Source organism: Acanthaster planci, linkage group LG20 (genome assembly GCF_054643075.1).
Source record: "Acanthaster planci isolate LZ-2023a linkage group LG20, COTS_SCS, whole genome shotgun sequence".
In the NCBI taxonomy this organism is placed as follows: domain Eukaryota; kingdom Metazoa; phylum Echinodermata; class Asteroidea; order Valvatida; family Acanthasteridae; genus Acanthaster; species Acanthaster planci.
Window position 1 is genome coordinate 875,756 of NC_141796.1, and position 13,189 is coordinate 888,944.

General features: G+C 42.0%; 1 protein-coding gene across 1 annotated transcript; it reads left to right on the plus strand.

Moving 5' to 3' along the window:
* Positions 1 to 245: 245 nt before the first annotated feature.
* On the plus strand, positions 246 to 12,633 carry LOC147795812 (retinoschisin-like). Its single transcript, XM_087130800.1, has 5 exons — positions 246 to 808; positions 2,008 to 2,157; positions 6,433 to 6,610; positions 7,897 to 8,071; positions 10,240 to 12,633. The coding sequence occupies exons 1-5, from the start codon at positions 763 to 765 to the stop codon at positions 10,384 to 10,386; spliced, it is 696 nt and encodes a 231-aa protein (XP_086986926.1). The 5' UTR covers positions 246 to 762; the 3' UTR covers positions 10,387 to 12,633.
* Positions 12,634 to 13,189: the final 556 nt, after the last annotated feature.

Consider the following 13,189-nt stretch of genomic DNA (forward strand, 5'->3'; position numbering starts at 1 on the left):
GATGAGGAACTAATTGGAAGAAACCGCCAGCCTTCCTTTCATTGGAAAACAAGTTAAAATTCTATCAAGGTGACGCAGCAGAAAACAGGTGTTCAATGGCAACTTCCTTGATGTACAGTCGCGCATGTGCAGTTACAACATTGACAAGGACGCATCTTCACTGACATTTCCATATGAAGGAAGGTATGAAACCGAGAGAACCTCCCCTTGTGTTGGTCATTGTTTTACAAGAATCTGAGGAATTCTTTTCAGATATTTAGGGGAGTGTGTTAGGTAACAAAAGTCTAAAGTGTGTATAGCGATTGGACACGTTGTGGGTACCCCTTGGTCTTATTTCTTGTTGGATATAGATATTTCGCGTTGGCTGGAGCGTTTGGCGTCATTATCCAGTTGTTGGAGGTGGGATCAGATTGCCTTGCGTACGCGGCAGTGTTGCGCCCCACCCTTATTAAAAAAACTGCATTAGGAAACAATGAAACAGACTGCACAACCGGCACGCCTCCACAAAGAAGTGATAAAATCTGATTGGGTGCTTACTCGATGATGCCCCCCCCGCATAGGTTCCACACTTCAGCCAATCAGACATAGACATTTGGACTCTAGTCTCTAGTTCAACTTAATTCCCAATCTGCTTATTGGCTGCCAATGACATGAGCTTGTTCGGCTGCGCAAGCGGATGGGACGGTTCGGTTTGAGGGTACGTGATAAAAACGAGCAGCCTACCCGGTTCTTGCTAAAAATTCGGTCTCTCGTCTTGAGAAAATGGACGGAGCTGCACCTATGATTGTGATTGTGACCACACTGACAGGTAAGCTACTTCTCTTGAATGACCAAGTTTAGTGAACTATCATTCCCTTCTGCAGTCAATATATATTTAGACGACAGATGGCTAAGAGTAATCATTTTGCTGACAGTAGTTTAATTTTTTTCGAATTCTTGGAGTAACAAAAGAAACATTGTCCAACATTTTTCTGGACTCTGCGTATCCCAGTAAATTTACCTTGACAATATCTGTCACTTAACGTTAGTGTTCGTGCGTACGGCAGATTGTCTTGTTCTCATCTGATGGCCTCCCAATTCATTTCCAAAAAAGAGGGAGGTACGTCTTTAGATCTTTTTTAATTCACAGCTGACTGGACCGCGGAAGCCAAATTCCATCAGTTCTCACGATTAGATAAAACCAATTATAAAGAAGTAAAACACACTTTTTTGTGTATTCTGTGGAGATTTTTATACTCGAAGTTGTTACATTTTTGGTACACGCCTCTATTTGTATGCCTTGGAGCCTGAAATACGCGTGGTTTCACAGTGCAAAGACTAAAAATGACAGCATATTTGACGCAAGTACACCCAGACAGCCAATACAACTATCCAACGCTAACACGCGACAGTTTACAGAGAGTAGGACTTGTTCAGATCAAAATACATGAGTTTTTGTCCTCAAATGAAATGAACCTCAAGGCGATAAATATGGCCAGGAGATATAATAACAAATTGATTTTGAAGAAAAATGAAGAAAAAGTGCTCTTTGGGATTTTAACTAAAAATCCACAATACTAATCCTTGTCTTTACCCACTTATACCAGGCAAGATATGGGACGGAGGGGTACCCCCCTTACCTGTCCAATCCCTACACACACTCTAGACTATTGTTACCTAACATACCCCCTAGAAGTCTGTAAAGAATTCCTGAAATTCCGATCAAACAATGACCAATACAAGGGCGGGGGGGTTCCCTCCGTCCCATATCTTGCTTCAAATGTACCCAAGCTCAAGCCAAGCTCAAGGCAGCTCGACTGATCTTTGTTTCTTGTCCGTTTTGCTTGTGACCCCACAATGACTTTGATGTTGTTACGTAACTCCGGCAAGTAATATATTTCGGCTCGTTTCCGAACAGGACCTTTACTCGGTCTAAGCCTAGCTTGTTAACAGCGATCGCTAGTCAGATCTGGTGCACGCAGAAAACATCAGGATATTAATGATCATTATTTTGTCTTTGATTTCAAGTGTTATCGAGTGGTGTGGAGAGCACAGCGAGGACGTGTTACTTTGGTCCACCACCAAAACCTGATCCTGATAACCCAGAGCACTGGATGGAGCAAGTCATGCGAGAGATACGAGAGCGTTGCCCGGGAAAGAGGGGACGTAGCCCAGCTGGTGAGTACCCTAAAAACAAATACAAATGTTGAATGAGCTGAAAAGGATTTGTGGTTTTCAACTAAAAACATTAATCCTTTTGACTGTAGAGTTTAAATAGGAAATTAAACAAACAATTTTCGATGTTCCCTTTTTAGGGAGATTGCTCCTTCTTAAATTAATTAAGGCTTGTGATAAGCCTAAATGGCGTAAAACCTGAAATAACAAAATGTACTACCCTGGTTACGGCATTTCTCCGCTTGTCAGCGAGTTTGGAAACTGTAGTAATGTCATTGCTCCCTATCCTCCTTAAGTCCGTGTAAGTGCGCATGTCGGGCTTAAAGTACGCATGTCGGGCTTAAAGTGTGCATGTCGGGCTTAAAGTGCGCATGCTGGGCTTAAAGTGCGCATGCTGGGCTTAAAGTGCCGGGATTAGAAGACGGATTTCAGGTTATGGACTACTTTTGCGGACGGTACGTACTTTTATTAACAGAGCAAATATTCGGTAATTTATCGAAAACGCGTTCAAACATCTGTACGGACAAACTGTGGGACAGAAACAAATGTTTCTGGTGATTTTTGCTTTCGGAAAAAAACGTGAGAAACAAACTGTGCTGTTGATCTGAGACTTAATCATTTTTTCAAAATGAATGAAAAAATGATTGTTTGGTCTATATGTTTTCATTAAATATAAAGGAATGTAGGGTTCTATTTTCAAATATTTGATTGACGGTTTTATGGATTCAGTGAACGATCCGATGTTAGTGTGGTACTGTATGCACTAGATGATGACTCTGTGATTGGATACAACACAGTCAACCCCTCACTGGTTTATGGTGATGTAATAAGAGGCCATCTAGTAAGGAGGTCCGCTTAAATTATTAGTTTAAGGACGCCAAGGCAAAGGAAGACGGGCAGGAAGAGTCCAAATGTAACTGTCTCAAAAGACACAGAGTTTTATTTACATGTCAACTTTGGGGGTTCAAATATCCAGGTATGATTACAACTAATTACAATTCAAATCCTTTATTCCTAAAATTCCTCAAATTCCCCAAAAATCCTCAAATTCCTCGAATTCCCCGAATGTCATGCCGGTGTGCGACCGTGGACTTGGCCTTCCAGACAGCACCTAATAATGAACAGTGTGTGGAGTAAAGATCGAGACCCTAGGGTAAATCATACGAGTCGCCACACAAACAAACAGCTGAAGTACAATGTAGCGTGAACATGACAATATCACATGTACGCTTCACATGAAACTTTTACTATCAAGACTGTGAATTTTCACTCCAAATCACTCATTCCGCATTCTGCTTTGACCCCAATAATCATCAAGTCGGGTCACACACTATGGAATCATAGATTGCGAAGGTGAAGAGACTATAAATCAGCTATTACAGTTTATGGCAGTGTTTTCAGATGTCTTCCCCACCTACCCCAAAAATAAAATGAAAGTTTAGACGGAGGAAAGAGAGAAAGGAGACTTATGTATCCCTCAGAAGAGAAGTGAATAACAAATGTTATGCCCCTTCAACGACCTGCAGTTTTCACAGCCCAACGCCCTCATTCATGTTTAGCCTAGTATTTGTGTGTTACCATAGTACTGTCATGTAGCCGTTGAGGGGTATGGTTTGGTTGGCAGTTTCCCCTCAGCTTCAGCGGGGGGGGGTGGGAACTAGTTTGATATCTCTTATTTCAAAATGAGGAATCAAAATATTTTATGGAAAGGTGATAAATATGGCAGCAGTCATTTCTTTCAATTGTACTGGGACAGAATTTTTGATCCTGCATTTTCTGTACACCTTCTGAGGCGAAGCCGCTGGGAAATAAATCTAACATGAACGACATCTTTGAAGAAGTTTGAGTTTATCACAAAGCAGTATTAAACTATGGCTCCTTTTTCTAATTAAAGTACGCCAAAACAGACACCGCTTGTTGCTATGCCGTTGTTATGGAAACCCTTTGGAAACAACTGACACTAAACATACGCGACCAGGAAAGGAAGTGTATCCACAGAGAGTTTAAATAGAACTAGAGGTGGCACAGGGAAGGTAAAATTGTCATGGGTAATCCCAGAAATTAGGGGTCCAAAAGTGTTACATTTTCGTGTCCCTGTTACATCTGACCTTTGTTATTTGACACGGAAATATCACCGGAATTGATTCAAGACTATTGCTATTTGTTTGGCAGGTGATTTGCATTAATCCATCACTCTTGGAAATGAACTTACAAAATCATATGTCGGATGTGACAGGGACACACCAAAATGGACCCCTAATTTCTGGAATCAGTCTTATAAAAGAACGAACAACTTGGAACCTCGCAGACGCCAATGCGTACGTATGGAACGCGCACAAACATTGACACAGTGGGTCGTGACTCTCATCTAAAAAAATCTCCATACGCGAGGAAGACTGAGGACTGGACTGCGTCAGTGCGTACGTGCATGCGCGTTATTGAACAATACGTGGCACTGTGTTAGCGTCAACTGTGATCTCTATGGATGTACAACCGCAGAAACTCTCGAAAGTACCTGTCACGTATGTTTCGCCTCCATTCGACGTGTGGAAACGACTTCGACCGTGCGCAGCGGTTAATTGACCAAACCCTGGTGAACCATACGGTATTGTCCTTGGCAAAGGTAGCCAGTCCTCTCTTGAGCTTTCTCGTATGAAAGACTTTGTTTGCACAAAATTAACAAACGATCACGTTGAAACTCTTGTGCTCTAGAAGACTTAGGCCGAGTGAAACACCCCAGAATCGCGAAACGAAATGCTCCAAAAATATGAACTTTAGCCTCGAAGAGGCTGCTATTAAGATGAAAACTATTTTCGTTTTCAGTCGATTTCTTGGTCTGATCTTTTTCTCAGCCGAATTTCTCAATTTTAGAAGTATTCCCAGAACCACGAGACACTGCATACGGCAGGCCAGAATCTCAACTAAACATTACAATGAGTTTTATCCAGCCAGATTTCTTGCAGAGCTTTCATGAGTTATTTTAGACACCATCTCCGCTGAGCAATCGGCGTGTTTCGCAATGTACAAACCGATCCAGCCACGTACCGTGCACGGTTTACATGTGTACACTGCTGCCTGTTTATGTAGCACGCGTTCCAACTTACATGTACACCCACACGCACATGTGCGTGTGCATGTACATGGAAATTATGCGTCAGATCGTGGAAGGTGCACATGTTCATGTGGGCACTCATTTGATGTCCACTGAACATCCCGCGGATTTTGGAGTTTACGTACCCAGCACCAGGAATTTGGTATTTGAATGTTTTTCACCTTACACTGTTACAACAAGAGCAATATAGACCACTCGCATTTTGCCTACGACTTGTATGGGGGGCTACATCTTGCGTTCAAAGTGGTTATTTGTTTCATTGGTTTTAAATAGGATTGTACTTTCTTTCAGTGTTTTGTAGTCGGTTTATTGATTGGGTGTTCTGATAGCTGCAGGGATTTTTAGCGCCTTATATGAATTATACTCTTTCTTTTGTACCAACCATAGTTTTAACAGCCACTAAAACACGACTGCGACGCCAAAAGAGCATACCCTATTCGCTTCGTAAGTGTGACGTCACTTCAGGTTAAACAACCCCCACTGCACGTACACTGCACACAGAGTTACATGCATTGATCGCCTTTCACTTCCGGCGATATCGTACCCAGGTCTCCATGTTCATGCACGTGTGTTTTCGCTGCACGTGCTAAAGTGAAAACGAGATTGTACAACGTTGCAAAGATTTACCTACTTGCAGTCGATGCATTCCAGATTCCGTTTAGTTGACACCGCGCAGTTGTTGTCAGCAAAGGTTAGATAAAAGATTAGTATCTTTCGTAATTGAAGTAGAAAATTGCTTGAAGTCTACTACTTATATGTTTTAATCTGTTTTTTATTTCGGTTTTTACCGACTGGCTACCATAAAATTTCAAATCGTAAATATTCATCTGCCTTATTGCATTGTTCTTCATGTATTTTATATTTTCGGAAGTGATGGGTCAATTTATGACAGGATATTTTTCTTTTAGGTCATTATTTTTCTGTAGGTCAGTTTCTATAAATTGATATACATGTATTAACAAATATTTTCCAAAGCCCTTTTCCGAGTTGGATTTTTAAAGAAGTAACTGAACGAAAAACAATTACAATTTCTAAAATCTTTGCACGTTAATTTTTCTATCCAAGGGTTCCAGGAAGCGCGCCATCAGGGGTCAACTCTCAGGCCCTGTGCTGATCGAGTTAAAATAATTATAAATGGTGCGCTTGGTCTCCCGGTTTACTCACAGAGGAAGGACCCACAGAGCCAGGACACACGACAGTCGAGTGTGCAACCCCGAGGCCGTTAGGGATAGAAAATGGGACCATCCCCGATTCAAAGATGTCAGCGTCGAGTAGCTGGCATGACGGATGCTGCCCTGCTTGGGCTGCGCGCCTCAACAACAAAACGAGATGGGCATCCGCAAGGTAAGTATCCAAAGGAGATAACCACCCTTCAGGCCTCACCTGCATCCCTGTTCGATTCGATTTGCCCGACCCCACTGAAAGAAGACAATTCATTTTGAAGAGCTATGCTAGGCAGGCGCAGTTCTAGGGGAGCTTAGCCCCCAAACCTTTTTGCAGCCGAGCCTCCCGAGGTCGGGATATACATACAGTTGTTATTGCTCAGTGCTTTTTAGTTTACACTTTTCTTTATCGCCCTTTTTTTGTCATATAATTTCCAACCCGTCAGCCAGATCTTGTACTTATTATTAATCGTTACTTTTTGGTTGACAATTCTATTTATTTTTGAATAAATGCATGTGAACTACACTTTGTTTTCAAATTGTTCTTTTACAAGAATGTGGAATCATGTAGTCAACTCAAAAAACCGGAAGAAATCAGTCATACGTCAAATGGTATTTCAGATCTGCAGTTGGGACACCCCCCAAAAAAACACCTAAGAAAACAAAATATTATTTACAGGGCGCAGAGGACATCCCCTTATGAAAATAAAACCATTTAGAACTAAATGTATGCTCAGAAATTGATAATAACAGGATTGTAAGACCTGTGTCCACAAAATCCACACGTCTGGCCGCAATGGGGGGTGGGGGGATTTCCGACAGGCAGGGATAATTAAAGAGTGACGTTCAGGCACCCCCCCGGCTGACAATAGTCTTGGGTTCAAGACGCACGTGCGTGCATTGTGCGGGGCATTCGATTCTCTGTGACAGCGACCTCCCTTGACACACACAATAGCGATTCCTTCAGTGATGGTTCGACAAGGGCTCTATTTATGTATGTTGCAAATAAAAAGTTCTTACACAGGTACATTAGCCCCCTACAACAATTCCACAGTACATTTGACATATCCTCCTTCATCCCCCCTCGTTTTTTGTCCTTGAAATTAAACTTTAGAACAACTAGGAAGACTTATGATTTTTCCCCATCAGAAGGTCGGACAGGGTAAACTCGTAGACCCTAATGGACCTGATCCCCTTGGGATCCACTCGTTTGAAGAAGTCTGTCTTGATACATTCTCAGTTGTAACTACAGATCCCCTTGGGGTCCACTCCCTTGAAGAAGTCTGTCTTGATACATTCTCAGTTGTAACTACAGATCCCCTTGGGGTCCACTCCTTTGAAGAAGTCTGTCTTGATACATTCTCAGTTGTAACTACATGTGCTCTTATTGAAGCCAATCTCTCCACTTACGCGCGAGTTTGCGGAGCACTGTTATTTCGTTGTTCTTTATCCCCTGTGACTCTGTAGTGGCGACACCAGTCCCTGGATCGAGGTGGACCTGGCTGAGAGAACGGTTGTGTCTGGAGTCATCATACAGGGAGACCCGTGGTGGGAAAACTGGGTGACGAAGTACAAGGTGTCATACCAGGCGCAGCACTCATCTGACCGTATACACGTGACAGGTGGAAACGGAAACATCACGGTACGCATGAAATATAACGAGCTGAAGTTGCTAGACGTTCGATATCTTTGCGGCCGTTGTTTCCTGTTTAATTGCAGCTGTCTGACGTTTGTGACGTTGCGCCCCTCCCCCGACGGAGGCGAGGGCGCCCTCCTCCTCTAGACGCGACGGTGGACGGTACGCACCGGAGAGTCCCTGAGCGGCTAGTGACAAGTTCGTTGGGATGAAAGTATACCTTCCCCCCCTAAAATTCAATGATCTCTTGTCGTGGTTGAGATGATGCCCAATCTGATGGGCCAAAACTAAGTGACTCGATCCGGACAGAGCTGACCTGAATAAACTTCGTCTGGACACCTGACTTATACAACAATCAAAGTGGCTGGTTTATTCATCAATCACACTCAACCAATACACCAGTAGAGGGCGCTATTGACGGGGAGAGTGTGATTATAAGTGACTGGACGACGCCCAGAGCAACGAACACCACAATATTAAGTACCCGATCCGACAACCCACCGCTACTTATAAGTGAGGCTAGTCAGCGTCAAAAAACATATAACAGAAGGCTCGAACAAGCCTCAGTTATAAGTTTGCCTACTGTATTGCATCATACGATAATATATTAGCATCACAGTACTTTCAGGCTATTTTGCTGCACAGGTCTCACTCATAAGTAGCGGTGGAGAGTCGGATCGGATGTATTGATTGTGGACATTCAGAGCCAAATCTGGGACTTTAGCAAGTCTACGGGGCTTATTGTCAGGGCTGCAATACACGCAACTCATGTCACGAGATAGCAATCCGCCCTTGCATCGACCGCTAGCTTCTATCAGGAACTATACCGCACCACCATTTGGCCTCTTAAATCAACCTCCCAAGCCCCTCGACGACACATGCACCACTTGGGGCTTAGGCACAGTCAAACTAGGCTAGGTGACTTCAGAATATGCCTTTGACTCAGGACTACTAACTTTGCTGCGCGCCGTTTTTATAGCTTCGCGAGCCGGCCGCTGCTGCAACTACGCCTGCGCACGCGCTACATGTGACCAAGCAGTGACTTCTGTCAACCAATTGCCCGACGTGCAAGGCGGAGTCTATGCGCCGCGCTCGCTTAACACACAGCTAGCTATGCGCGCCTAACATCTGCCCATGTAACGGAAGACGCTATCTGGGCGTAGGCCGGATACGGTCATGAATAATGCAACACGTAGCTTAAATATGAATAAAGTGACGTGCTTGACCCGATGCGACTGCGTTCCTGCTCGCACGGCTTGCCTGTCATCAGAGTCACAGGTTTTTTTGAAGTTGTGGCGCATGTATGTGGCGAACAAACAGGCGCAAGCCAGGTACATTTGAGAAAAAAGTATGATGGGCGCATGTGGAGTACAAGGAGCGCAAGTCAGTTAATCGTATACATGTACTGTACATGTAATGTACATGTACATGTACGTGTACAGTACACATACATGTACACGTACTGTGACGGATGACGTGCGAGCCGTGCAAGCAGGAACGCAGTGTGTGGTATCGGGTGAAGCATGACGCCCCATGTTGTTTTATTCATATTTATGTCATATGTTGCATTATTCATGATCGTACCCGGCCTTCGCCCAGATAACGTCTCCCCCCATTTGGTCTCCATTATAAACCGAGATCAATGGTACCCCCCCGTTACTGGGTAGAGCGCCATCTATAACTTCGCACCGCGTCTAGTGACTAGCGCCCTCTGTTTGATATCCTGGTTCAGAGTGCAATGCCAAACCAAAGAGGGGAAAAAGGGAAATACTTTTTAATTGCCTAGTCGGGATCGATATCTAGACCAAGAGTGCACTCTCACATTGAAAAGTTATATTGAAAATTGTAAGGTAACTTTGAGAGATGTAATATCAATAAAGTATTTCTTTAGAGTTGTAAATATTTCAGATGACAGTTAATCCCCAATCAATTTTCGTGTTAGATAAAGATCCTTTGATGGAGTTCGTGGAGTTAATTTGAGGAAAATGCCGATTTCTGCGATTTTTTGGCTGATTCTTAGCAGGACACTAATGATTTCACCGTACTGTTATCACATAATGCATTTTCTGCATGTCGTATGCCCTGGACTGCATGGCGTTTGTTTGGCTCTGCATGAGGCGCCTATTTTGCGATACTACAAACTTTATTATGAAATTATTATTTTTTTGTTTCAGGTGTTTATCGGCAACACAGACAGTGACACCCCTGTAACCAACCTGTTTAATGAGAGTGTGGTGGCCACGACGGTGCGCATTGAGCCGACTAAATGGCATGGTCGGGTTTATCTCCGATTAGAGCTGCTTGGATGTCGCCTTGATTAATGCAACTGCATCGTCTTACTTGCTACACATTTTCTGATACATGTTGAAGTTTCATCTTTGGAGAAAAAAATTTCTATAAATATAAATTGAGATAAGTGTGATTACCAGAGGATATCGTGTTGGATAACCCACGAGGTTCTGCGTGCTCTGAAAAGTTGAAATAAATACAATAATATCTCAAAATCTCGATTTAAGTTTAATTTTACATTACAGACAATATTTCATTTTGAATGACACAAAATGTTGGATCAGGGGCGTAGTCACGGAGAGGGGGGGTCCTGGGGTACCGTATGGAATTCCATATCTGTTGTCGTGTGTCGCCGTCGTGCGTCGTACGTCGCCCGTGGTTTTTTTCATACGCTTGTGCATTGCTATTTTTCACTAAGACCCTTGATCTTTTCACATACGTGTTCGATCGATCCGCCATGCCTGTCTGTACTTCCACGATAACCTAACAGATCATACCCCAAAAATACAAGAGAAACTTTGAACTGAATGTATAAAATAAACTATTTACAATGATTGATTCCTTAATATCGTTTATAAGAGACGAACTGATTCAACATTATTTTGTGGGCGGGTATACCTACGATGAAATCTGCTGTATACTCCAAATTAGACTTGACTTGAGTTGCACGTAGGCACACAGAAGTTTTATAAACAGTAATGTTCCTGATCCTTGGAAATAGTTATTCGTGGTACCCGTTGCTACATCTGACTCGACCAGCCGTCTCGAGGTGGTCGAGTGGTTTAAGGCGTCTGCACTAGTAAGCAGGAAGTTGTGGGTTCGAATCCCACCCGAGTACACTTGTGCATTTTCACAAGCCTTCGGGGGCAAACACTGAGTATATAGTGTTATACGTTGGGCAGGGCCAAAATACACAACATCTACCCACACTGCCAAAAAATACTACTGAATGAGAAATATTGTACGATATTTTGACAACATTAATCTACTGTAAACTTTTAAACTTTTGTTTATAGTAAATAAACATGTTTGTTACACGTATTTACTGTCCTTTTGTGAACGCTGTACAATACTCTATATTTAAAAGTAATGTTTTACGGTATAAGCTGTGACGTCAATTTGCATATTGACACAAATGGTGCGTTGCTTCTTTTGCCAAGTAATTTTGTGGTTTTCCATTCTTAATGCAAGTATTTGACATTACTCTGACAAACGCTGGTGGTTTTTTGGATGTAGTTTTACACGTGAATGCGAACCACTGCTGACGTGAACATTAAAAAAGCTGACTTTTTCATGTTCCAACCACGATTGCTCTTGGGAGCCAAACATTGCACATTTACCATGCCAATGTAAATTAAGAATGTTAATAAAGTTCTGCCGCGATCTAAATACGAGGTATGTGTAGGTTATATGTAATTATTTTTGAATTGTTAAAATTAATGTGAATCTGCGAATCCTTCATCAACAGAAACAGAACTTATACACAAATACTTATGTAGAATGAACCCGTAATCAATGAAAATACTAACTTGCTGTGTCCAGTGTCTACTTCAAATTAATGCAATTAACTGAAATAATTTAATGTTGTTTTGTTGTTTGGCCAATAAATGACGGCGATATTACGGAGCTTTGGACGTGCCATCCGACTTGTTGAGATCATCTTGACATATTTTTTCTTGGGATAAAGACATAACATTAAAAGGCAAGATTTCGACATCTTGAGATAATTTATCACGGGATGACGACATCGGAAAAGTTATATGACGACATCCTCAATCTTAATCATTATCTTAGGATGTCGTCACCCAGAGACATCCAGCAAGTGTAATGTCTACTTCATCATGACGTTGTATCAATTTAACTAATATTATATATGGTAATAGGAAGATTATGCTTTTTTTAAAAGACGAAAGCACCTCAGGTCGCCTGTGCATTTTCGAGGCGGTTTGTCGATGCACCCATTCACAAATATAATGTCATTATTCCACTTTTATGATGTCGTTATCCATGATAGGTTAAATATCCAAGGATGTGGCCGTCCAACTTTTACGATGTCGTCATTCTGTGATAATTTATCTCGAGACCTCATCATCCAACTTATAGGATCATCATTCCGTGATAATTCATCTCGGAATGTCATCATCCCGTGAAAAATTATCTCAGGATACCGATATTTTAAATATACGATGTCGTCATTCCAAAAAAAATAATGTATAAGCAGGATCGAAATAAGTTGAATGTCACTTCCAGAGCTTCGTATGATTTATCGTTAAAAAATACATGTACGTGTACTGTAAATTATTAACAGTATACTACCGGCGCCCGTGCTGCCAGTAAAGTATTGTGAAAATTCACAGGAAAGAATTTACAGTGCGGTACAAATCTACGAAAGCCCAATCGTGCCAATGAAGTATAACTTTTCAGCCTGACACTAATTGTTGTAAGACATACTGAAACGTGTAAACGTCGATGAGTTTAGTTCAGAAAAAGTCTGCAAATAATGATTGGTCTGACCTTGGTCAGTATGTAAATCAAGAGTCATACTTTTTAGTGACGTCATCATGAGGCCATATAAATTTTTACAGACAATCCACATACGTGGACTATCAAAGGTCTTGCAAAAGGAAATTTTGAAAAAAAATCTTGTCTTGTTTTTTTTAAAGAGATACGTCAAAAAGAATGTTAATACAAGAAATGACAAAATACATGAAACAGCTACTATTTTTTTTGCCTTACTTCGATTGGGTCGTTGCATTTAAGAATCCCATGACCACGACAGCAAAATCTTTGACACATGCCAGGAAAATCAAACTTGAATAAAGGCTATTAGTATTA

What these genes read in the sequence shown, in the direction of transcription:
- LOC147795812 (XM_087130800.1), top strand. Translation starts at nt 763, where the DNA reads ATGGACGGAGCTGCACCTATGATTGTGATTGTGACCACACTGACAG. An exon ending in ACGAGATGGGCATCCGCAAG is followed by an intron (nt 6,611 to 7,896) that starts GTAAGTATCCAA and finishes GTGACTCTGTAG; the next exon opens with TGGCGACACCAGTCCCTGGA. An exon ending in GTGGAAACGGAAACATCACG is followed by an intron (nt 8,072 to 10,239) that starts GTACGCATGAAA and finishes TTTTTGTTTCAG; the next exon opens with GTGTTTATCGGCAACACAGA.